The sequence below is a fragment of the Sprattus sprattus genome (assembly GCF_963457725.1).
Source record: "Sprattus sprattus genome assembly, chromosome: 1".
Classification (NCBI taxonomy): Eukaryota; Metazoa; Chordata; class Actinopteri; order Clupeiformes; family Clupeidae; genus Sprattus; species Sprattus sprattus.
The window spans coordinates 13396840-13424169 of record NC_137920.1 but is presented as its reverse complement, the minus strand read 5'-3'; the positions used below and the strand labels follow the sequence as shown (position 1 = coordinate 13424169).

The 27330-nt window shown below is 40.5% G+C and overlaps 1 protein-coding gene across 1 annotated transcript in view; it reads right to left on the bottom strand.

The window, feature by feature from the left end:
* LOC308367536 (NACHT, LRR and PYD domains-containing protein 3-like) overlaps nucleotides 1–27330 on the bottom strand; it is a gene marked incomplete at both ends in the record, with an annotated part of 45607 nt that overhangs the window by 17249 nt on the left and 1028 nt on the right. The window contains 5 exons of the mRNA XM_080841471.1: nucleotides 20690–22517; nucleotides 23218–23501; nucleotides 25320–25427; nucleotides 25704–25817; nucleotides 26617–26766. Coding sequence (XP_080697597.1) covers nucleotides 20690–22517; nucleotides 23218–23501; nucleotides 25320–25427; nucleotides 25704–25817; nucleotides 26617–26766 — 2484 coding nt within the window. The remainder of the gene's footprint in view (nucleotides 1–20689; nucleotides 22518–23217; nucleotides 23502–25319; nucleotides 25428–25703; nucleotides 25818–26616; nucleotides 26767–27330) is intronic.

Here is a 27330-nt window from a genome sequence, read left to right as displayed (position 1 = left end):
TCAATTAAGGCTAGGTCCGTTGTAAAGGCTTTGTCTCAGTTTATTTAAATTTTTGGGATACCAAATCAATCCAATCAGATCGTGACTCGAACTTCTCTTCTCGGGTTTTCGCAGAGGTTTTACGCCTACTCCGAGTGAAGCACAGCCTCTTTACTGCTTACCATCCCCAGAGCCAGGGAGCATTAGAGCGGTTCCATCAAACATTGAAGTCCCTTCTTCATGCCTACTGTGTGGAACAGGCATGGCGGGTAGCTCGGGTGAATTTGGAAAAGGCACAGGGCAGGATGAAACGGCTCTATGACCGTCGGTCTGAGCAGCGGGTATTTCGGGAAGGGGACTGTGTCCTGGCGTTACTCCCTGTCACGGGTTCACCATTCCATGCTAAGTTTGGTGGTGAAACAAGTGTCTAGTGAGAATTACTTGATTGCAACTCCGAATAGGCGCAAGTCCACGCAACTAGTTCATGTTAACTTATTAAAAGCCTGTCATGTACGTGATATGGTGAAGCCTGTTCTTTTGGTGAGTGGTTTGTTTTAGTGACACTTGGGAGGGTCATTTGGTTCAAAATCGGGCTCTGTTTCAGCGTTTGGCAGAGGCCAACTTGACGGTGAACCTCGCTTAATGTGAATTTGCCAAAGCTACAGTGACCTACCTGGGAAAGGTTGTTGGCCAGGTTCAGGTGCGCCCTGTAGGGGCTAAGGTGGAGGCGATTGATCGCTTCCCTCCTCCAACCACAAAGAAAGAGCTCATGAGGATTTTGGGTATCGTGGGGTTCTACATGTGTTTTTGTAAGGCTTTCTCCACAGTGGTAGACCCTCTCACTTCGTTACTGAGGTCTTCTGCCAAGTTTGTGTGGTCTCAGTCCTGTCAGGCCGCATTTGAAGCTGTCAAACGCCTTCTGACAACGACCCCTGTTTTAACTGCGCCTCAGTTCACTAGGCCTTTCAAGCTGGAGGTGGATGAGAGCAATGTTGGAGCTGGAGCTGTGCTCCTACAAGAGGATGGCAACGGCCTTAATCGGCCTGTGTGTTATTTCTCAAGAAAGTTTACGTCTTATCAGTTTAATTATCCAGTGATTGAAAAAGAGGCTCTTGTCCTCATCTGGCGTTGCAGCACTTTGACCATATGTTGGGGGATGTGCGTCTACACTGGTGGTATACTGCGATCACAATCCCCTGACGTTTCTGAATTCCCTCCAAAACCCCAACCAATGGCTAATGTGTTGGTCATTGTTTCTGCAGCCTTACTATCTTGACATTAGACATATTAAAGGCTCAAATAATGTCATTGCGGATGCGCTCTCCCGCGCTCCAGTTTAATGTCTTTCCTGTATACCTTTTATAACTTTTGTGTCTTCTGCCTTTAGCCTCCCAGGGCCCGGGTTGGGCTGTTGTTGCAGAGGGGACAAGGGTTAAGGGGGTTAAAGATAACAATAAAATGTATCTATTTTATAAATGTATCTATCTATAAATCCAGGAATCTCTGTGTGTCTGTCAGTCTCTGTGAGTCTGTCAGTCAGTCTAGGGCGTATCTCCCTGACGGTAGTTACGTGAGTTATGAGATTTTGTATGTAGCTTATGCATGTCATGAACCTGTGCATCCTTGATTTTGAAGATTTTTGAATTTATAGTTCGCGAGATATTTATATTTTACCGTTTCCCGTAGGAAATAATGGGTTATCGTTTCCCGTCCCGTCGGCACTATGGGTAGTGACGTCACAATAAAACAATATACGCCTAGCAGTATTTAACTATCCTGCCTTCACTCAAAGTTCAGAATAGCGTTGGATACGATAAGGAGGTCCACATTCAAATTCTTCTTGGTGAACAGATACAGACTTTTGCTCAGGTAATCTTAAGACAGTGATTGATTTCGTTTCGTTTATTTTTAAGCTTCTTTATATTAAGTTTCAAAGTAATGTCTAGAGTTGTACAGTCATCTAACAGACAGGGAATAGTAATCCATCAAAGTGTGTCTAGGTGTATCTCCCTGACGGTAGTTACGTTAGTTATGATATTTCGCATGTAGCTTACGCATGTCATGTGCATCCTTGATTTTGAAGATTTTTGAATTCATAGTTCAGGAGATATTTGTATTTTACCGTTTGCGGTAGGCACTGTAGTGAGGCACTATGTAGCGGACCCGCGCGACGTGAATGATGTCATATTCATAGAACAGTCGTTGTCATAGATGTTACCCCAGCTGATGCGTATGGGCCTGGCATGTAACCAACTCTCATTACCATGTTAAGTAGTATATTGTAGTTTGATGTATTTGTATAAGAGTTAGCTTTCTATTCAATGTTGATGGTAAGCCTAGACCAGTGACCATGCGTTCATGCATCTACTGACGCAATGAGAGAGGTTTTCAGATGTGTCCCGATGTATCTGTTGTAATTCGTGTGTAGACTTTGTTTTCTCATTATTGCAATATTATAAACCTCAGTCTGCATTTACCCTGGCTGGGAGAGGCTGTCATTCGGAAGATACTGTGTGTGATCGCCTTTGCTCTGTGTTCATTAAACCTGTCAGAGTGTATGAATAAACGGCTGGGTGCCAATCAAAATCACAACGCAAGAGTGGCCGCTACAAATGGTAGCTTATATTGATAAGCCTCGGAGGCTTTCAGATTGTACATTGCTTTCCCATCTGTTGCTATGGAGTCCACGAAATACGCGCAATTCTCGCTGTAAGTTATGTCGGGCCACGTCGTCATGTTATCCTCCGAGTTCTGCACTGAACAACAGCTAGCCTACACCTACGTCTGCTAACACTACAGAATGCATAATTCCTACGGGCAATGAACTAGTAATATTTAATGTTAAATAAGGTAAGGTAAGGTAAGATTGTTAGTGATGGTCACGTGGTGTTACATGTGGGTGCTTATGGTTGTCACTATAGACTGGCTATTCTGGCCATGATTATGTAGTAATTATTTATGCAGGCCTGCATTCTGTGTGCATTCTGTGTTGTTCTGTGTTATTCTCTGCATTCTGTGTTTATTAGGGCCCGAGCTGCTGAAGACAGCGAAGCCCTATTGTTATTCTACTGTTTATTAGGGCCCGAGCTGCTGAAAGCAGAGAGGCCCTATTAGGATTGCTCAGTTTATTATTAGGGCACGAGCTGCTGAAGGCAGCAAAGCCCTATTGTAACTGTATGGTTTCTTATTAGGGCCCGAGCTGCTGAAAGCAGAGAGGCCCTATTGGGATTGCTCAGTTTATTATTTTTATTCTTAACGAAACTTCCTCGAAAACACACCAAATTTGGCAGGGATGTTATGCCGGGAATTCTAAGATCTTTTGCGTTGAAAGAATTTTCGGGCGGGGCAAAATGGCTCTGTATAGCCCCCTAGAAATTGCAAATACCCCTCTGCATTGGGGTTATTTTGGCATAGCTCGACGAAATTCGGTACACACCTTTATCATGCCCAGACGTACCAAAAAGTGTATTGACTTTGGGTGGCAGGTCAACAGGAAGTCGGCAATTTTGAGTGGATTGTGCGTTTTGACTGCATTTTTGCCCCTTTACACACCTCGCATCTGATCGAACTTCTCCTACAGATTTAATGGAAATGCCTTCAAACTTGGTCAGGATACTCTTCAGCCATGGGGGATCAAAATGTTTGTACGGATTTTTGAAAATCTCAAAGGTGTGGGCGTGGCAGACCCTCAAACCTTTACTACTCAGCAAAACTATTGTTCTATAGTTCAACTATTGTTCCCCTTTTTTCTCCATAGACTTGCATGGCAGAACTCTGTGGAATTATGACATAATAATAGGGTCATTAAACTGGCTTGCACCTATGCTTCACTGACACCTGCGCCAAGGTTCCAAGGCCCCTCTTCTCTCCCTCTCCATTCAACTGTATAACTAGGAAGGCTGTGCGGTGCGCGTCGGCCATCGACCAGCGCCTTCCCCGACGTTATAGGCTCCATACAGAAAATTAGAAGAGTTTTATTGGAAAACCCTACAGTTACCTTTGTACTATTTTTCCACTAACCACCTTTGGTGTCCTGATAAATAAATACAATGAAACAAGGTGGAACAAACATGTCCAGTTGAAGTTGAGTTTTCCCGTTGATTTCTAAATTCATAACTAATCACGAAATTCATTACAATAACCACATGTTTAACACCAACCTTAATTTCTGCAGTTTGCAGTGGGGACTAGACAGTCCGTTACATAGAAGCTGAACTCCAGAATATCCCAGGCAATTTTTACTCAGGTCCAGCTCAGTCAGGGAGTTCGGTGACTGTAGAACAGTAGCCACAATTCCGCAGGACTTATCTGTGAGTTTGCATTCAGCAAGTCTGCAAAACAGCATAACAAAAGACAAAATTCTAAAACGGATTGTTCTAATCCTTGATTGTGATTGGCTAAATCGCATTCCATGCCGTTCTAAAATTCAGCAATACCTTTCAAGTTGTCCTCATAACATTCTATGATAACATTCCATATTACTGTGTATCGAATGTTTTAAAGAAAGAAAGATGTTACATTAATTGGAAAACCCTACATTCAAGTCAGAAAAACCTCTCATCTCCGTGAGGAAACTGGACTCATGGAAACTGGACTGCTTCGACGGACAAGGTTTTAAAAGGTATCTTGTTGAAATTACCCCCCTGCATTGTGGGTGTGGAAGCTAAATTAAGCACGGTATGCAGTGAACAATTGCCTTGATTAATTCGGAAAGTTGCCACTATGCAAGAAGGATTTGAAGAGCTATCTTGAAAAAAAAGAGAAGCTAAAATGTCTGAGAAGGATGTCGAAGAAAAGGTACACAGATTAACGTAATCTCGAAAAACTAAGCTTGCTCATCTAACTAGCCAAGCTAACAACCTTGAACGGCTAATGGAAAATGACGCTAACGTTAACACAGTTAAAAAAAGATTACGGATGGAGAATTGTGCAAGATAAATTATGATTTGACACATGTACTACAAAGTGAAGAATTAGAAACTGATCAGAGTTCGTGGTTTGAGCCTAAATGAATGCACGTTCGTGGATTCATGAAAGCTGTGAAAATGGAAGCTTTGAAAATGAGTGGGTATCACATGTAAGCCCTGTAACTGAAGGCGGAATGACTATTGAGTCTGGACATTTACCATTAGGCCTACACATGTGTCAATATTCAGTTAGCAACCTGGAAAATGGACAAGGTGAATTCAGACCTCTTCAACCCCAGTCTCCTGCTTGGCAACAGAGTAGCAGTAACTTTGTAACAGATGACTACACCGTGGAAACACTCTGCAGCGTAATGACGTGCCAGAACAACATCACAGATATAATGGTTAAGCAACAAAGAATGATGACACTGCCCCCACTAGACATCCCTACTTTCAGTGGCGATCCATTAGACTACAATGTGTTCATAAGAGCCTTTGAACACAGCGTAGAATCCCGCACTGAAAGCCTCAAAGACTGTCTCTACTTTTTAGAGCAGTTCACTAGCGGGCAGCTCAAAGAGCTGATAAAGAGTTGCCTTCACATGAAATCAGATGCAGGATACCACAGGGCCAAACAGCTACTCAAAGAGCAGTTTGGAAATTATTATCAAATTGCCAGAGCCAACATGAACAAAGTGTTAAACTGGACACCTATCAGGCCAGAAGATACTGAGGGCCTGATTTACTAACAGGATTGCGCCCATTTCAGGCGTAAAATAGCGGGTGTAAAAATAAAACGGTATTTACAAAGGAGGCGCATTTGAGTAGAGGCGCATATCAACTCTTTGTGGGTGTGAACCGCAAACAGGTGGGAGGGTACGGAAACTTGGGTGGAAACGTGGGTGTGTGGCGCTCATATATGGGAGGAGAGAAGTTAAGTGCGCCTAATGATGTATTGCGTTTTATTTACAACAAATGCCTGGCGAGAGCGCGTCTCTAATTTGCGGGATAATTCTCTACCTCATAAAAGAACGTCTTAACCAGGAAGCGCTATTTTGATTGAGTCTGAAAACTTTGATATGGCAGCAGTTATTAGAACAAGGCGAAGCCAGAGACAAAGACAACGCAGAAAGAATTTCTTCAACACGAATAACACTTTTCCAGTTAAGCGAACCAGAAATCATAAGACGGTACAGGTTAACCAGCCATGCAATATTACAATTACTGAACCAGATCAGAGACGAAATCGAACCCTCCACCCGACGATCACATTCCATTCCATCAGTTGTTAATCTCCTGCCAACATTGCAAATATTGGCCTCCGGATCATTTCAAACAGTTATAGCAACTGCAATTGGTATATCTCAGCCTTCACAGCCAAATATTCACCCAGGTACTCGACGCATTGCTACGGCGCACTGGTCAATATACATATCCCCACTACGATAGCTGAAATTAGAGTAATTGGAGCCATTGATTGCACCCACATCCAAACAGTCCAGCCTTCAATCAACAAACACATTTACCGAAACAGAAAGCACATATATTCAATGAATGTCAAGGTCATATGTGATGCCAACATGACCATTACTAACGTGGTAGCCAAATACCCTGGATCTGTCCATGACAGTTTTATCTTCCGGAATAGTGCCGTCTATCCAAGTATGAGCAACGGGGATTTTGGAGAGGCCTGGCTACTTGGTAAATGTATTTGTTTCAGTGGGGATATATTGTAGTGAACCCATGTCCCTTGTAGAAATTATTAATCTTGCCATGTACACATCTATATTGTTATATTAGACAGTTTATGCATTAACTTGTTACTGCTTTAACGCCCCCTAATGGACCCGCGGGCGGGCCCGTACTGGATAAATCGCCAAAACAAATCCTGAAAATTCTATTTCTGAAAATATGATTCAAACTCCCATTCAATATTTTTTTGTGGTAATCCAACTATGTGTAAACCGATTTTCAGTTGTCTACATGCATCCGTTACAAATAAATACAATTTTAAACACACCATGACACATCCTCATTTTTTACATATGGAGCAGCCTCCTCCCATAACTAAACCATTTAAATGTGTTTCTGCATTATCCGTACCTTAAATATCGTTATAGAACATTCATTTACCTTCAAAACATCTAAAAAAACAGACTTGAACGTCATGGTTATGTCCATAAAGTTGTTTATTCACTTGCTCACGACATTGAGAAAAAACGTTCACTTTCTTGTATGTTTCTGATGACGATCTCCTCGCTCTCTTCCTGACAACACTACACGAAGTTATCACGTGATGTTATATAGTTACAAAGCTTAAGACCCCCTCTTTCAGAATCTTTGGATTTTATTGGCTGTTAAACACATGTTTGTCATGAGTGACAGGCATTACCACCAATGGCATCAGCTCTCAATCATGCAGCTGCTCAGGCATGTCCTATCATATCACTTTACACTTCTTGTAAGACTTCTCAGTAGTGATTGACACCTGTTTTACCGAATAATAGAGATTCTAACAAAAAAGTAGGTAGGTCATTTGCCCTGATTGCTCAGTCCTGGAGTTTAGATTTTTGAAAGCGCAACTCAAGAGTCTCAGCTGCGCTCCCGGTGCGTAAATGGGCCATTTTGTTTACCTTCAAATGCGCACGGCAAGTGGTTTGGTCCACACGATCCTGAGGGCTTGTTTGTGCATATTTTTGGCTGCAATTTGTCTCCCTTGTACTCATCCATCATGGCAAGACGAGGATTGCAGATGAGTGAAATACATGGGATGATTTTTGATGATTTTCGGGGAAGCCAGTGGACTAAGCATGGACTAGCATGCTAGCATGGACTCAGCATGGACTAGCATGCTAGCATGGAAGAGTGAATGGAATCGATGCCATCCACGATGCGTAAGTAATTTAAACCAACTACTTTTCAGTGCATACCAGTAAGCTATGCATAATTGCATATGCCTTATTCTCTTTAGTGCTTTATTTTTTTATCATTGTGGGATGTAGTTTGCTAGTAATGGATATTGGTTAGCATGCTGCTGCTGTATTTACGTAGCTGCAATGTAGGCTACAACATACTAACATATCACAACCTGCTTCTTGCCTCAAAACGCATAGAAATGTTTTATTTACATCTGCTAAATGCATAATGCCTATGTTATTATCACACTTCAGAGTGACTATGGTGTTTTTTACATATGTTTACATTTTACATATTTGTGCATTAGCTTAGTAAATAACATGAAGCAAAATTCAATTGTAAGGCATGACCCAGTCAAAATATTTATATTGTCCAACGTTTTTATCTTGCAGTGACCCAGCCCCAGCTCCAGCTCCAGCTCCAGCATCACCCTCACCCCCACCACCACCCCCGTCGCCACCACCACTACTACCAGCTGCACAGCCTCCAACAGTGACACAATCCAATTTCAAAAGAAATTGTAATATTAGTCTAAAATGGAGTTATATATGTCTGTACAACGAAAAAAAACAATGATATACAATAAGAATTTTTTTTATGCATTTGGAGAGCTTGGAGAGGTTTTGGACACTTGGAGACGCCTGAATGCACCATTTAGATATTGCTGTGTAACACCTGGACATTTTTAGATATCTGCTCCAAAATTTGTACTTTGTTTCTCAGGAACATGTTGAATCAGGAAATATAGAACATGACAGAATTTTCTTCCCTTGAAACCATCCACACACAGTCAAACATAAAAATGAAAGGCGTTTTTTACATTTTTGACATTTTGTTCTGTATATGATGCTTTGAAATTGATACTTAATGATGAAAATAAAAGTCAGGAGGTGAATGCATGTCTTGGCCCATTTGTCTTCTTCAATTTAAGATATGAATGATCTTTGTATCATGTGTACAACTTCAGATATTGAGTGTTATTATGTGTAAGTACAAATCGTTCCAAATTAAGGCGAAATATCCCACTGCAGTAACAGGTTAATGCCACCAATAGCATATTCTTTATAATCGTGTTCTTTTAAACATCTCGCTGTAGGTGATGGCGGGCAGAACAACAATATAACCGCGTGCACATTGAATCAGGTTCAGTGATTTGAGCGAACTTGAACCAATATATCTATCTCCTCTTTGCTGAACCTTCGATTTGTCTTCCTTGAATCTCCCTGGTGGCAGTAACATGCAGGTGATTTCTCCCGTTTTTTAACAGTGCGCTAAATAACACTACAGGGCAGAGTAGGCACAGATTGCCCAGCGCCGATCTGGTTTGATAAATACCGCGGTAAATGTGGAAAAACACCGTGCGGCATTGTGCACCTTGTCAAAGGCGCAGATTAGGCTGTGGTTGCAATGTTAGTAAATCAGGCCCTAAAGGGCGGAGTAAACACAGATTGCCCAGTGCAGATCTTGTTTGATAAATACCACGGAAAATGCGGAGAAGCACTGTGCGGTATTGTGCGCCTTGGCAAAGGCGCAGATTAAGCTGCGGCCTTTTCACTTTTCCTAACAGCCTGCTGCAACACGATTATATAGAATATGCTATTGGTGGCATTAATGCATAAACTTGCCTGCTGCAACACCATGGCGGAATTGGATAATGTTGCAAACTTAAAGGCTATTGTAGCAAAGCTTCCATTCAAGTTACGAGAAAGGTGGATAAGTGTTGTGTGTGGTTTAGAAGAGTGGTGTGACAGAAGAAAATATTTAGTTGAATTCATTAACAAGCAGGCCAGAATTGCACTTCACCCAGTATTTTGTGACATAAAAGATAGCACTCCAGCTAAAACGCCCCCAATTCAACCAAATTATTACAAAGAACAGAGAAAATACATAATCACAAAGTCATTCACCACAACTGCCATACAGTTGAACAATTCAAAGAAAGAAGCAGGCTCAGTTGAGCACACAGATCCTTCCTCACCAACGACACCAGCGTGTCTCTTCTGTAAAGGTGAGCACGCCATAGAGACATGCAGTAAGCTTAAAAGCAAGCCACAAAAAGAAAAAGTAGAATTCTTGAGAAGCAAAGGACTTTGCTTAAGCTGCCTTAAGCATGGCCACATGAGCAAATTCTGCAAAGGAAAAGTGAGCTGTGAGGTATGTTCTTTGACACATCCTACACTGCTGCACATTATGAAAAGGGACATTGTCACATATTCAGAAAAGAAGACAGATGACTGTGACAGTCAGACAGTCTTGAGTGCTTTTCTGTGCTCAGACTGAGGGTTGTGAGCTGACTGGGGCGGTGGAAGATGACTGCACACTTGCAATAGTTCCTTTCCAAGTCAAGGCCAAGACGGGTTGTGGTGCTGCAGACGTATGCCTTCATGGACCCGGGTAGCTCAGCCACGTTTTGTACAGAAACACTGATGAACCAATTAAAGCTAAATGGACGGAAGACCGACATACTGCTTAGAACAATGAATGAATAGAAACCTGTCAGTACGTATGTGGTGTCCGGCCTGGAGGTCAGCAGTCTGTCAGGTGACGAGTTCATTGCTCTTCCAGATGCTTTCACGCAAAAATCGATAACTGTAGGTAAGGAAAACATACCACAGCAAACGAATCTTCAAAGGTGGCCTTACCTCAGAGAAATAAAACTGCCTCAGATTGAAGCTGAAATCGGATTGCTCATTGGAGCAAATGTGCCTAAAGCTATGGAGCCAGGGGAGGTGGTGAGCAGTGTTGGAAATGGACCACATGCCTTAAGAACCAAACTCGGCTGGACCGTGAATGGACCTTTAAGAGAAAGCTGCAGTCATACAGGTAAAATAACACCAACCAAGACCATGGCACACCCCATCTCAGTGGCCAGTCTTTAGAACGTGTGGCCTCAACATTTTCAGATTGATTTACCAGAGGGAGGGAAACATGATGAAGTGGAGACGTCCGGAGAAGACCATCAGTTCAATGACATGGTTATGGATTCAGCAAAACGGGTCGATGGCCACTACACCATGTTTTTGCCTCTCAAGAACAAGACTGTCAAAACAAACGGATAATGGCCGAGCAGCGAACTCAGAGCTTAAGGCGTTAAATTCATCAGGAATGACTGCTTTCACAAGGAATACACAGGCTTCATGGACAGCATTCTTCAGGAGGGCTATGCAGTACAGCTGTCTAATGAAGAGATGACGCACAAGGAATGGAAGGTATGGTTTATACTGCACCATGCTGTATATCACTCTGTGAAGCAGAAACTTAGAGTCGTGTTTGACTGTGTGGCGTCCTATCAGGGAACATTACTGAACGAACAACGTTTGCAAGGCCCAGGACTGACCAGCAGTCTAATTGACCCTTCCGTGACCACTCCCCAAAACGGTAACTGATCAATCATAGCATAGCAACGGTTACTAAACTCGGGACCTCAGTCAAGCGATTTTGATGAATGAAAGTCAATGAGGGAGACATCTGCTCGAGAAGAGAAAATGAAACGTTGTGCTTATGGAGTGTGTAATTCTGACAGTCGATATCCTAAAAGGCTCGAGGGAGGGGTAACATTTTATCCCTTCCCGAAACCCAAGACCCAGAGAGAGAAATACCTGCTGTGGATCAAACAATGTAGACGACCCCCCCCCCCCCCCCCATCAGCTGAATGTCAGCAACGTAAACAGAAGCACCTACTTTGTTCCAAGAAGCTATGTCGCTAAAAGCTGCCCACTGCATCGAAAACGTGAGAAAACCCTTGCTTAAAATACGAGTTTTTACCACCTTACATGTTTGCGTAGCGGCGACTGTGTAGATAATAGAACAAATAAACATAGCTGGAATGAACCTGTTAGCCTTAGCATTTGTCTGTCTACAAACACGGCATGTAATGTCGTGGTTGTAGCCTATATAAGCATATTGCAGACCCTTTTGCCTGCTTCGATCTGAGATCTTGCTGTTTTTCCAAAAAATGCTTATGATTTCTTTGGGTAGAGCTGAAATTGACACGGTTGAAAACATGTTGCCACCCCATTCATACCAATGCTGAGAACCTGGGAAACGTGAATGCTTGACTGATATACCAAACGTTGCTAAGGGGGGCGGAGTTTGCGGAAGGGTCAATTGGCGTTGTCATACGATTTAGACAAGAACCAGTTGCGATCATGGCAGACGTGGAAGCGATGTTCCACCAGGTTAAAGTGTCTGACGACAACTTCATCTTACTGAGGTTCCTCTGGTGGCCAATCCGTACTACAATCAAGCTTTGACTGAACACAAGATGACCGTGCACCTGTTCAGAGCCACATCCTCGACCAGCTGCGCTAGTTTTTTGCTGAGGAAGTGTGCCGGAGACCAGAGTGGACCGTTCAAAGCTATTGTTGTCACAGATGAGGCAGCCATATCAATGTGTCAAGACCTCACGAGCGCCTATGGAGGCTTCCGTCTCACAAAATGGGTGAGCAACTGTCGGAAAGTGCTCAACTGCATCCCAAAGCCTAAACTGGCTGGAGAGATGAAAACCCTGTATCTTGAACATGATGGACTTCCTCTGGAAAGAGCCCTTGGACTCAATTGGTGTGTCGAGTCTGACACACTTAAGTTTAAAATCACCATCAGAGACCGCACATTCATAAGACGGGGAATTCTTTCAGTTGTCCGTTCAGTGTATGACCCATTGGATATTTAGTATTAAGTTTCATGATTTGATAATTGTTATTTACATTATTGTATAGGAATTTTACTATTTAGTATTAATTCATTTCATGATTTACCTCCATTGATATTGAATTGATTGATAATAAGTGTCTGTAGTTTTAAGGGCATTGTTTTGTTTGTTAATGCGCTATTGTAGCCAGGCAATATAACCGTTGGATGGCTCGAGTGAGCTAAGAGTCTCACGTTTTTTTCTGACCGTGTCACGTAGAGTTGTGGAAAGTGTGTATTAGATTTAATGATATGTACAGTGTCAGACAATATATGGTGGGTCATTAAATGTTTGTTAACGTCCTAGTTCGAAATAAATATTCAAAATCATCTCCGTTTGGAAGACACATCTTTTCTGGACCACAGAACACGGGTCAGCCATAGGCTCCATACGGAAAATTAGAAGAGTTTTATTGGAAAACCCTACAGTTACCTTTTCACTATTCTTCCACGGTGTCCTGAGAAGTAAATACAATGAAAGGTGGAACAAACATTTACAGTTGAAGTTGAGTTTTCCGGTTGATTTTTAAATTCATAACTAATCAGGAAATTCATTAGAATAACCACATATATAACACCAACCTTAATGTATGCAGTTTGCAGTGGGGACTAGACAGTCCTTTAGAGAGAAGCTGAACTCCAGAATATCCCAGGCAACTGTAACTCAGGTCCAGCTCTGTCAGGGAGTTTGGTGACTGTAGAACAGTAGCCACAATTCCACAGGACTTATCTGTGAGTTTGCATTCAGCAAGTCTGCAAAACAGCATAACAAAAGACAAAATTCTAAAACTGATTGTTCTAATCCTTGATTGTGATTGGCTAAATCACATTCCATGCCGTTCTAAAATCCAGCAATACCTTTCAAGTTGTCCTCATAACATTCTATGATAACATTCCATATTATTGTGCATAGAATGTTTTAAAGAAAGAAAGACTTTAAAAAGTTACAAATTAGCAAGCAACCTGCTCGTAAAGAGGATGGCAGAATTTGTTGTAAATTTTGATTTGCTGGGTGGGCTAACGTCTGACGAATAGTGGGAGACTATTGACAGAATGAGCTTCAAAAGCCCAGGCATGCAGAGAAGACAGATGCTGAAATTGAAGCGTTGACAAAGGCAAGGAATTAAGCCGGCATTATAAGTGTAATCTGGCTGTTGCGTTGCTTCTAGGGTTGCGTGGCAAAGATGTATTTAGGAACTTTACTTTTTAGTGGCGGAAGAATTACTTTTTATTATTAAAATATAGTTTCTTAAATGATACCATATCAAATATTTGTAGTGACAGTTTTAGAAAAGCAATAAGCCCCGTTTCACGTCATGCCTAACAATTCCCCTTACCTGTTCTAAAATCAGTGCAAAACACAACCTCTTGGGGCTTATTGCTTAATTTTACTCTGATATAAAAACTTCCAGTTGAAGTGGGTTTGAGTTTTCCCCGACAGTAATGGCCTATTAATAAATAAACAGGGTCAACCCCTATATTGCCACCGTCCTCACATTTCCCAGATATATGTATGTCCACAGCAGCTTGTAAAACTGATTGTTCTAATCCTTGATTGTGATTGGCTAAATCACATTCCACGCCGTTCTAAAATCCAGCAATACCTTTCAAGTTGTCCTCATAACATTCTATGATAACATTCCATATTATTGTGCATAGAATGTTTTAAAGAAAGAAAGACTTTAAAAAGTTACAAATTAGCAAGCAACCTGCTCGTAAAGAGGATGGCAGAATTTGTTGTAAATTTTGATTTGCTGGGTGGGCTAACGTCTGACGAATAGTGGGAGACTATTGAAAGAATGAGCTTCAAAAGCCCAGGCATGCAGAGAAGACAGATGCTGAAATTGAAGCGTTGACAAAGGCAAGGAATTAAGCCGGCATTATAAGTGTAATCTGGCTGTTGCGTTGCTTCTAGGGTTGCGTGGCAAAGATGTATTTAGGAACTTTACTTTTTAGTGACGGAAGAATTACTTTTTATTATTAAAATATAGTTTCTTAAATGATACCATATCAAATATTTGTAGTGACAGTTTTAGAAAAGCAATAAGCCCCGCTTCACGTCATGCCTAACAATTCCCCTTACCTGTTCTAAAATCAGTGCAAAACACAACCTCTTGGGGCTTATTGCTTAATTTTACTCTGATATAAAAACTTCCAGTTGAAGTGGGTTTGAGTTTTCCCCGACAGTAATGGCCTACTAATGCATAAACAGGGTCAACCCCTATATTGCCACCGTCCTCACATTTCCCAGATATATGTATGGGAGCTTGTTAAACTGATTGTTCTAATCCTTGATTGTGATTGGCTAAATCACATTCCATGCCGTTCTAAAATCCAGCAATACCTTTCAAGTTGTCCTCATAACATTCTATGATAACATTCCATATTATTGTGCATAGAATGTTTTAAAGAAAGAAAGACTTTAAAAAGTTACAAATTAGCAAGCAACCTGCTCGTAAAGAGGATGGCAGAATTTGTTGTAAATTTTGATTTGCTGGGTGGGCTAACGTCTGACGAATAGTGGGAGACTTTTGACAGAATGAGCTTCAAAAGCCCAGGCATGCAGAGAAGACAGATGCTGAAATTGAAGCGTTGACAAAGGCAAGGAATTAAGCCGGCAATATAAGTGTAATCTGGCTGTTGCGTTGCTTCTAGGGTTGCGTGGCAAAGATGTATTTAGGAACTTTACTTTTTAGTGGCGGAAGAATGACTTTTTATTATTAAAATATAGTTTCTTAAATGATACCATATCAAATATTTGTAGTGACAGTTTTAGAAAAGCAATAAGCCCCGCTTCACGTCATGCCTAACAATTCCCCTTACCTGTTCTAAAATCAGCGCAAAACACAACCTCTTGGGGCTTATTGCTTAATTTTACTCTGATATAAAAACTTCCAGTTGAAGTGGGTTTGAGTTTTCCCCGACAGTAATGGCCTACTAATACATAAACAGGGTCAACCCCTATATTGCCACCGTCCTCACATTTCCCAGATATATGTATGTCCACAGCAGCTTGTAAAAAGGATTAACAAACACAACTCACATCTCACATCATCTACAGGTCTCAGTTCATTCATGTGTACACTACTTTAGTTTTCTCCAACAAATTCCTCATTCATATGCACACCACACATATACACTAGAGGCATACAGATGTCAATATCTCCATAATTATCTGCACCTGTGCAACCAACAACATTATCTATCTGAATCTGTTTCGAGATAGAAGACTGGGAGTGGACATGGTTTATACCGGAAGTTACGTTACATTTCAACAAATGTTGTATTTCCAAATCTAATATTCATTGCCAATGCAATTGGTGTACCTTCAAAACATCAAATTGATTTTATATTGGCATATAGTTATGAAATATATTTTTCATAATGTACTTTTCAGATAATATTCGAGAGAAAAGAAAGATTACATGAGTCTGTAATTTAAATTGCATTGTATTTAATCTAGTCTGGTCTTCAGGATCCCCAGGATTCACTCAGCATTACATTAAAGTCTAAAATGGATTTTGCTAATATGAGTAATGAAGGCTCTTTATAGATGAGGTAAGATACAAATCAATAGAAACCAAACACCTAATAAAGGGTTAGGGGTATTTTTAAATTAACTTCTGATTAATAACATTCATTTTATTGGCCGAAGGCCTAAATAAACCAAGTCACTCCCTTTCTGCAGTGAACATTAATGTAAGCGTCCATCATTCTGGTGAAAGGTTGTTGATATTTGAGGTCAACATCCAATCAATATACACTCCTCCCCTCCATACTCCTAATGTGTTGATTGGTTGTAATAGTGCTATGTGTGTTTGACATTAACAGAACAAGGACTGCATAGAAACACTAAAGTATATTTTCATGTCAAACTAAGATAGGGCTGCTTGAGGACCATGAGGATAAGTTTACTGAATTCGACAAAAAGTGTATGAGATGAAAAATTAAGTTTTTGACAAAGATTACGTATTAGTTTGGCACTGATTTAACCAGTCTAGATCAAATAGAAGTCCACACCTCAGTAAAGTGTTCACTGGACCTTCTACAAGAACATTTAATGTGACCAGCTATTTCACTGTTTTGTGTCATGGTCATTAAAAGCTTAACTGTAGTACTTAAAAAAAATGTTTATTTCCTTTCAATTGTATTTGATAAAAATGATCCTGCATTTTAGGAGTTGAAGGGACTGGAGAAAAGCCCAGTTCATGAGAGGAATGAGAGACACAGAATTAACTGTTGGAAACTGAGTTAGAATCTTATATCTGTAAATTATAAACAATAAAGGCATTTATAACACCAACCTTAATATCTGCAGTTTGCAGTGGGGACTAGACAGTCCGTTAGACAGAAGCTGAATTCCACAATCTTCGAGATTATTGTTACTCAGGTCCAGCTCTGTCAGGGAGTTTGGTGACTTTAGAACAGTAGCCACCATTCCACAGGACTTATCTGTGAGTTTGCATCCAGCAAGTCTGCAAATTAGCATTAAACAATATAGCTTTTTAAAGGGTGGCTTAATCCTGGCAAGGGAGAAGCAATGGAGGAGCATGGAAGAGCATTGAACTATTTGAGGTGCATAAGAAAACAGGTACCTGCTGTGAACACTGTCTGCCTAGTCTGTTGGAAGTGTTAATGGTGTTTAGATCTGTGAATATGTCTGACTAGTCTGTTGCCTAGTTTTGGTGCCTAGTTTTGGCGCCTAGAATGTTGCTTAGTCTTGATAATTCCAATTAGCCTAGAATCACTATGGCAGGGGGACTACCAATGGAAACTAGCGTTTTGGCTATAATTGGGTGCATTTACATTTGAATGTGTATTACTGTAATGTACACTGTCCCTCTTCATCAAATAAACAAACTGAAACTAAATTTGTTTATTTTATGAGTACTCTGTGTGTTTTTAAATTTAGGCTTGTTTATTTTGTGTGAACATGTTTTGGGGTTTGATATAAAGAATCCCCATGTACTTAAATGTAATTTCATTTGAACCCTAAATATATCATTTCCATGAAATATATCATCCTTCCTTGAATGAGTTGTAGAGATGGGAAACAAAACAGCGGAAGCTTTTAGAGGGATAAGAGGCATGGAATGAACAGATGGAAATTGAGATAAAATATTATGTGAAGGTAAAAATAAGGAAAGTGATACTGTTAAGTCTGCAACATTACGTTGTTAAGTCAGGTTATCACTATCCTTATACAACAATATTAATCATGGTGAAGGGCTACAAAACGAACAAGGATATGCATGACAATAAAGACATGTATTACACCAACCTTAATGTCTGCAGATTGCAGTGGGGATTAGACAGTCCGTTAGAGAGAAGCTGAACATTAGAATTCCTCAGGTCATTGTTACTCAGGTCCAGTTCTGTCAGGGAGTTTGGTGACTGTAGAACAGCAGCCACAATTCCAAAGGACTTATCTGTGAGTTTGCATTCAGCAAGTCTGCAAAACATAGTGATGAAAATACATTTTTTAAGGTGTACTGAGTATTCAATACAGTGAAAAATTCCAGTTGAAGTGGTGCTGAGTAATTTCACTGCTACATTTTACATGGCAAAATGGCATACTAATACACAAACAGGGTCTACCCATATATTTCAACAGTCTTCACTGTTCCCTAAATTCAATATAACACACAAAGTCAGATTACTCTACATATCTCAGTTAATTCATTTATTAACACTCCTTCGGTTTTTATATCAGTTTAAGTCTATATTGCAAACCAGTTTGGGCATTTTTTACCCTGTGGACATCCACTATGATATGAATCGATTTAAATAAATATGCAGGCTGACGCACAGACGACAATCAGCTCACTTTTGTTTTTTATAATAATGAGAAACTTCGGGTAGAAGTAATATTTGTCCATAGCATTATTTTTGCTTTCTTCAATGAAGTATTTGGATTCGGATACACACACACACACACACACACACACACACACACACACACACACACACACACACACACACACACACACACACACACACACCGTAAATCCTCAAATCATGGCCTGAGCTTTTATTTAATTAGGCTGCACAGCGCACCAGCAGGTGGGGCAGGCTTGTAGTAGGGGCAGGCCTTTATTTCTTTATTTCTTACTTGTCTTCGGTTGTATAAGTTTATTATCTAAATTCAAAAATGGGCATAATTTCACTAGGCTAATATCATTCATTGCATATGCGTTCAATTTTCCTTAAGAAGTTGTGGAGTATGGGTTGGCGACAATCTAACATGGGACTGTTTTCTGTCGAAATGCTTCTGTGATAGCTGAATTCAGCTTGACAATTGCTATATACAACTTAAGTTTTGTCGATTGTTCCATCATTTTGCCGTAAAGTTTATTTTTCTTCTAAAAACTAAGGGCCTGATTTACTAACAGGATTGCGCCCATTTCTGGCGTAAAATAGCGGTCGTAAACATAAAACGGTATTTACTAATGGGCCGCAGCGCATATTAACGCCTGTGGGTGTGAACAGGGGAGGTAACTTGGAGGTGGGTGGTAACGTAGGCGTGAGGCGCAATTTACATGGGTGGAGACAAGGTAAGTGCGCCTAATGATGTCATGCGTGGTATTTACTAAACTGCCTGTGGAGCGCACGTCTCCAATTTGCAGGCTAATTCTCCGCCTCATAAAAGCACGTCTTAACCAAGCGCAATTTCATTGAGTCTGAAAACGTTGATATGGCAGCAGTGATAAGAGAAAGGCGAAGAAAGAAGACAGAGACAGCGCACAGAAATAATTTTTTCAACTCGCACAACACATTTTCAGTTAAATGAACCACAAATCATTAGACGGTACAGGTTAACCAGCCACGCAATACTTAAATTACTGAACCAGATCAGAGATGACATCTAACCCTCCAACCGGAGATCACATTCCATTCAATCAGTTGGTAAACATTGCAAATATTGGCACCGGATCATTTCAAACAGTTATAGTATCAGCAGTTGATATATCTCAGCCTTCACAAATACTCACACAGGTACTCGAAGCATTCCTATGGCGCACTGGTCAATACATTTCCCCACTGCCACAGCCGAAATTTTAGACATCAAACTGGACTTTTTTTGAAATCGCAAACTTTCCGAACATAATATGAACCATTGATTTCACCCACGTCCATATATATTGTAGTGAACCCATGTCCCTTGTAGAAATTATTAATCTCGCCATGTACACATCTATATTGTTATAATAGACAGTTTATGCATTAATGCCACCAATAGCATATTCTTTATAATCGTGTTCTTTTAAACATCTTGCTGTAGGTGATGGGCAGAACAACATTATAGCAGCGCACACATTGAATCAGGTTCAGTGATTGAGCGAACGTGAACCAATATATCAATCTCCACTTGCTGTAGCTTAATTTTCTCTTCCTAAATAAATACCACGGAAAATGCGGAAAAACACCGTGCGTTAATGTGCGAACGCAGTTTAAGCAGCGGTCGCAATGTTAGTAAATCAGGCCCTATATAGGGCGGAGTAAACACAGATTGCCCAGCGCGATCTGGTTTGATAAATACCAACTAAAATGCGCTAAAACACCGTGCGTTAATTTGCGAACGCAGATTAAGAAGCGCTCGCATATTAGTAAATCAGGCCCTAAATCTAGTAATCACTTCAGACAGCGTGTATTTTAGACTTTTTTGTTTAATGGTATTTTTTTCGTGCTTTCTCGTCGTATATACTGTATATACGTATATGTATAAATGGAAGAAGCCCTGTTTACGCCACTGATAATTTACATGGCATAACACTATTCACCACAGACACACTTCACCAGATAATTACACCTACATACTTTTTTACAGTAGGGATATTAGTGAATCAATCTAAGAAATCCTCATATCACTCCAGACCAGTAACCGCTCTATGTGTGGAACTGTGGAACTGTACTGCTATCAGAGGGCAGACTTAAAGTGTTAATTTATGCCAAATTATCGACCAAAACTCTGCGGTGAAAATGGAATATCACTCTCCTATCTCGTGCTTTAAGCATGTTTCATACTGTATGTCAGCAATAGATATAAGTGACATCAGAACTATTAATCTGTCAGGCACAGTCCTGTAGTGAAATTTACAAAATTGTATCAACACAAGTTCACATATTGTTAAGAATAGCAATGAAGACAATACATTGTTTACTCATAAGAAGTTTATCCATCTCCATCAGAAACTCACAGTGCCTTTCTGTAGCATCTCACAGCAGGGATCAGTCTCCTGCGTCCCTCATCTGATGTGTTGTATCTCTTCAGGTTGAACTCATCCAGCACCTCCTCAGACATCAGAAGTATGTGGGCCAGTGCTGAACATTGAGCAGGAGACAATTTCTGTGTGATGTTCTTAGGTGACTCCAGATATGTTTTAATTTCTTTTTGCATTGAATCATCATTCAATTCAATTAAGCAATGGAAAAGATTGATGCATCGTTCAGGAGAGAGATCTTCCCTGTTGAGCTTTTTAATGTATTGACATATTTCCTTGGTGCTCTTTGAGCTGCTGTGTTTTTGGTTCAGTAGACCTTTCAAAAGTCTCTGATTGCTCTCCAGAGAGATTCCCATAAGGAAGCGAAGGAAAAGATCCAGGTGTCCATTCCTGCTCTTCATAGCCTCATCCACTGCACTCTTAAGTAACACATGTAAATTATCTGATTGTAAGCCCAGCACTGACTGAAGAGATGATGTCAAATTACTGGGTTTATGTTCTTCACTGAGGAGGGATTTCAGTGCCTTGAAGTTCTTGGTCACATAAGAGTGAAACACAAACACAGCTGCCAGAAACTCCTGGATGCTCAGATGCACAAAGCAGTAGACCTTCCTCTGGTGAAACACAGATGCTTCCTTGAAGATTTCAGTGCACATGCCAGAGTACACTGAGGCTTCACTGACATCAATGCCACACTCTTTCAGATCTTCCTCGTAAAACATCAGATTACCACTCTCTAGATTCTTGAAAGCCAGTTCTCCAAGCTTCAGTAACATTTCTTTCTGATATTTAAGAAGTTTCTCTTCATCTGTCTCGGTTCCTCTGTACTTCTGATCTTTCCTTTTTGTCTGGATGAGTAAGAAGTGTATGAACATCTCAGTCAGAGTTTTGGGAATGTCTTTAGTGTTGTCCAGCATCTGCTGAAGTACAGTGGCTGCAATCCAACAGAAGACTGGAATGTGGCACATGATGAGGAGACTCCTGGATGCCTTGATGTGTGAGATGATCCTGCTGGCCTTTCTTTCATCACAGATTCTCTTTCTGAAGTACTCTTCCTTTTGTGGGTCATTGAACCCTCGTACTTCTGTCACCTGATCGATGCACTGAGCAGGAATTTGACATGCTGCTGCTGGTCGAGAGGTTATCCAGATGTGTGCAGAGTAAAGCAGTTTTCCTTGAATGAGGCTCGTCATCAGAACATCCACTGATGATGTTTGTTTTAAATCAGATATCATGTTCTGTTGGAAATTCAGAGGTAATCGACTCTCATCCAAACCATCAAAGATGAACACAACCTGACAATCTTTGTATTCTTCACCATCTTTCAGTTCCTTTAGCTCAGGGTGGAAGTCAAGAAGGAGCTTGTTAAGACTACACTGATCACCCTTGATCAAATTCAGCTCACGGAAAGGAAGGAGGAATATAAAGTCTACATTCTGATTGGCTATCCCATCTATCCAATCAAGAATAAACTTCTGCACTGAAACTGTTTTTCCAATGCCAGCAACACCTTTGGTCATCACAGTTCTGATGTGCTTCTCCTGTCCAGGTAAGGGCTTGAAGATGTCATTGCAGTTGATTGGTGTGTCTTCAGTGGTTTGTGCTCTGGATGCTGACTCTACCTGCCAAACCTCATGTTCCTTATTCACCCCTTCACTCTCTCCCTCTGTGATGTAGAGCTCTGTGTAGACCTTATTGAGGGGTGTCTCAGCTCCTGGTTTGATGATGCCTTCAGATATGTTCTCAAACCTCCTCTTCTGACTGGCTTTATGCTTCTCTATAACTCTCCTCAGGATGACATCATCTGCTTATCGTGAACACAAATGAACAAAGAAATGTATTACTATCATATGTATGATGTATCACATTTGTGATTGGAATTTAACCAAATTATCATTGACATTCGAGACACATACATGTATATTGATTTCCTTTCGCTACTTTTTCTCCTCACACATTAAAATAGCAATTTTCTGAGGTGCTGTAAAGCTACACTCTGAAACCCTGTCTGATAATCTAGAGCAGGGATGGGGAATATTGTCACTCCTCCACCACATTGCTTAAACTTCTAACTCTACTCACTTCTTTGTCTAGCCTCGGTATGACGACAACTAATAAATATGTGTTTGAGGAAGAAGCTGCACACGGGCACGTGTGCATAATCTCCTTGTGATTTACACTGACAGTGGATGTCATACCAATAACGACAATGATAATAATAGCAAACAGATCTTTCCAGCCCCAATTAACTGATTAGTTTATGAAAACTATATATATGCAGTGTGTGTGTGTGTGTGTGTGTGTGTGTGTGTGTGTGTGTGTGTGTGTGTCTCTGTGTGTGTGTGTGTCTGTGTATGTGTGTTTGTGTGTGTGACCATTGTCAAATTTGATATCACTATTTTTGTATGGCTCTGCCAGCTGAAAAGGTTCCAGACCACTGTCTTATTAGCTACTCCTTTATCAGATCTCATGTATCTCAAGTATAAACATCAGGAAACCCTTACCTAGTTTGCTTCTTCTGTCTGTTGTGTGTTCAGTGTACAGGTGGCTGCTGCTTTCTACCATGTATGTGTGTTCATCCAGAAGAGGCTGTAGAGGAGGATGAGTTATGTATTTCTTTACACACTGGGGACAGGCTTGGTCTCCTAGTAGTCCAGGCTGCTCCCAGTAGCTGCTGATGCACTGCCTGCAGAAACTGTGTCCACAGGTGGTGATGACTGGGTCCCTCAATACCTTCTCACACACTCCACACCTGGACTGATCCTGGCTCAGATCAGACTTCAGCTCACTGCAGAGAAGATGAAGAGCACTTGTTCTGTAAACCAAGATTCCAATAATATAAGTTCTATAATTGTTATGTTAGGACAGTATTAATATCAATTGAAAAAAAACTTTGTTGACCTCAGGCTTATATGGAAATTCAAAACACATCAGGCCCCATTCAAGCAGAGATGTGAACATTCTGAATCAGGTGACTCAGTAATGAGAGACAATAAGAAGCAGACTTAGACAAAGATGTGAACATACTGAAGCAGATGTCTTAGTATTGAGAAACAATATGAAGCAGACTTAGGGAAAAAGATAATGTTTTCCTTGACAATTGTGGGTGACAACATGTGGGTGAATCTATTCTGTTTTTTTGTTTTTTTAGGGGGGGGGGGGGCTAACAGCCACTGGCAAAGGAGACACTGCATGAATAAAGGGAAGAATGTAGTCCACTAAATATCAACAAAACGTAAGACACAATGTCATTAAGCCAGTTAAAAAATACTGAAGCCTACAAGACATTTTCTACAGGACAATGATTCAAAGTAAACCTCAAAGTTACAGCATGAGGTTCTAAGCAAAGCAAACATTGGCTTTTGGATGCACTGCAGTCACAAATCTTAAGCAGGGTTGAAAATATGTGCTACAAGACACTAAACATATCAAAGTCATCTGCCAGGAAGATTGAATGAAAATTCATGGATAAGACCATTCTTTGTCTTTAGAGGGAGAAGAGGACAAGATAGTTCAAAAGAGTTCACAAATACGTTTAATATAAAATGAAAAGTTATTCAACACCCAAAAGTCTCAACTTCTCTATTACAATCTTATTATCATAATTGCAAATAATTGTGAATCATTTTCAGTTCAACTGTATGTAGAGTTGTAATGTGTAGGAATAGAAATATCAGTCGTACATTAAAACTAGGAAAACAGTTCTGGGACAGAGGCGGCCTGCCCACATTTTTGGATGTGAGCTGACTGGAGTTGGTGGTGATGTTGGGAGAAAATGGTGCAGGAGATGGTTGCCTTTTTATAAAAAATATATTATTATTTACTGTATATATAGTATGGATTCATATTAACATATTATTTTTCTGGAGAATGTACACAAACAAACATAAATCCAAAAGTCAAAGCATACTCAAAGTACTCACAAAAACTAGGCAAACTGTATCCCCAGTTTTGCCTTTCTTCAGATTCAATTTTGTGTAGATATGTTGAGGGGTTACTGGAGAGAGTCCCCTTGTATGTAAATAGATATCTATTTGTATGAGAGCTACCATCTCCTGCAAAGTTTTTTTTCCCCATCTTCACCACCAAGTTCAGTCGCCCACATCCCAACAACAAGGGGTGACTGCACAGTCCCTCAAACACCCATTAAATAATCCTGCCACTTGGACTAAATTGGTCCAATCAGTCCTCTTTGAACCAACCATTGAAGTGGGGTAGCCCTCCCAACATAAGTCCCATTGGCAATATAATAAGTTGCATTACCATACACCCATCCTCAACACGAAGTTAACCAATGCACCGAAACCAAATATTTACAATATTTACACCTCTCTCACACAAACACACACACACAAAACACATATTATAAACACACACACACTCAACACACTTCACATCAACAGCCCCTCCTGCCATCACTTTATTAAGAAGGTTCATAGCCGTATGCCATTACTTGGATATCGACTAGGAGATCTGCTCAGTTCTGCAGTGCAGATAATTGACTCACACAACTCACAACAAAAAAACAACAAGCAACATATACATTATACATTCATCTCTTCTGAGTTAAAGATATCCTGCACTAATCTGAAACACGATAACTCACTGAGGTTTAGACCGTGCTGGTCCACTGTTGAAGGTAGGGGGTTCAAAAATGGAACCATTACTCTTCATGGAAACGCAGCTGGGAACTGGAGATGGGGGTCTCTTTGATCTGGGAATTAAAAACAATACAAAAAGGCTTTGCACAGGATGTATTTTAAAAGGAACAATAAATGAAGATAAGCCATTGACAACTGTGGGTAACAACATGTAGGTGAATCTTTTCTGTTTTGGGGGTTTCCAACAGCCAGTGGCACAGGGGACAGTCCACAAACTATCATCAAATTCAGGATCAAATGGCATGAAGTCAGTAAAAAAACGGAAGCCTACAAGATGTTTTTTTACAAGACAGTGATTCAAAGCACTATTCTGAAACACGATAACTCACTGAGGTTTAGACCGTGCTGATCCACTGCTGAAGGTAGGGGGTTCAAAAATGGAACCATCACTCTTCATGGAAACACAGCTGGGAACTGGAGATGGGGGTCTCTGTGTATTTGATCTGGGAATAAAAAACAATACAACAAAACTTGGCACAAGCTGTATTTTAAAAGGTGCTTTTAATGAAAATAACCTTTTGACAACTGTGAGTAACAACATGTAGGTGAATATATTCTGTTTTGGGGGTTTTCCAGCAGCCAGTGGCACAGGAGACACTGCATGAATAAAGGGAAGAATGTAGTCCACTAAATATCAGCAATTGCAGGATACAATACATGAAAGTCAGTCAAAAACTGAAGCCTACAAGATTTTTTTTTTTTTACAGTAAAAGGTTAAGTCGATGCTTCAACTTTTACCAGATTATTTTTAAACTCCAGTATCAATACTTCTACTTGAGTAACAAATGTGTTTAATTTTGACACCACTGGTGTTTTTAAAGGACAATGATTCAATGAAGCACTAAGCTGAAAGTGCCGCATCTCTGTGACAAGAGGATATTAATAATAAGATTTCAAATGTTCAAAGAGTAGTGCTGGGGACATCTAAATGGAAACCGTGTGAAATTGTTCTAATGGAAATTGTGTGAAAAAAGCATCTTAATCAGATGCTGAGCATGATGGGAAATGTAACTCTGTAGACAGGAAGGGTACTTCTGTTTTATAGGAACATGTTGGGCCTTTGATGAGTTGAGTGTGGGCACAACAGTCTCTGCCACATACAGTACAGTGGAGGAACAACCAAGAGCACCGCCACCATAGGTTGTGGAACTGAACTCGTTCAGTGAGAAACAGACATTCTCCTGCAAGACTGAACTTGTGACAGAGAGATGCAGATGTCTAATCTGAAAGACGATAACTCACTGAGGTTCAGACTGTACTGGTCCACTGCTGAAGTTATGAGGTTCAGACTGTGCTGGTCCAAGGCTGAAGGAAGGAGGTTCATATATGGACCCATCACTCTTCATAGAAACACAGCTGGGCACTGGAGATGGGGGTCTGTGTGTTTTTGATCTGGGAATACAAAATGATACAACGACACTTGGCACAAGCAATATGTTGTTTCAACAAGGACATCTTGACACTGTGCCAAACATTTGAAACGCAGATGTTTACAAAAGACTGCTTCGGGCAATTGCTCATGTCACAGTATTTACCCTGACTGACGCCTCGAAATGGTTCAGAAGTGAGCGATACCAATAGTGAGAGATAGCAATAGACCATTCACATTACAGAATCAATCTAATTAAAACACATCATTAAGGATAATTTAAGGTTAACATATAGCCTGAATTAACTTAAGTTTATTTCAATCCTGCAAACATCTCAAGAGAACAGTTGATGAACAAAAATAATAGCAATAATAACGACACAAATATTTTTTTCAGGAAATATTAAGAGAGTAAGGCCCAATTTATGCTTTTTCTGGAGACACTTTTGAAACCGTCGCCGACAGAAATTACGCCTTGGTCAACACTTTAAACCGTCGCCTGGAAGTGTCTGCTACCAAGAAAAAATTCTACTGTTGCTGACTTTCTCAAATAGTGTCGCGCAAGTGTGATTGGCTGGATAGACGGC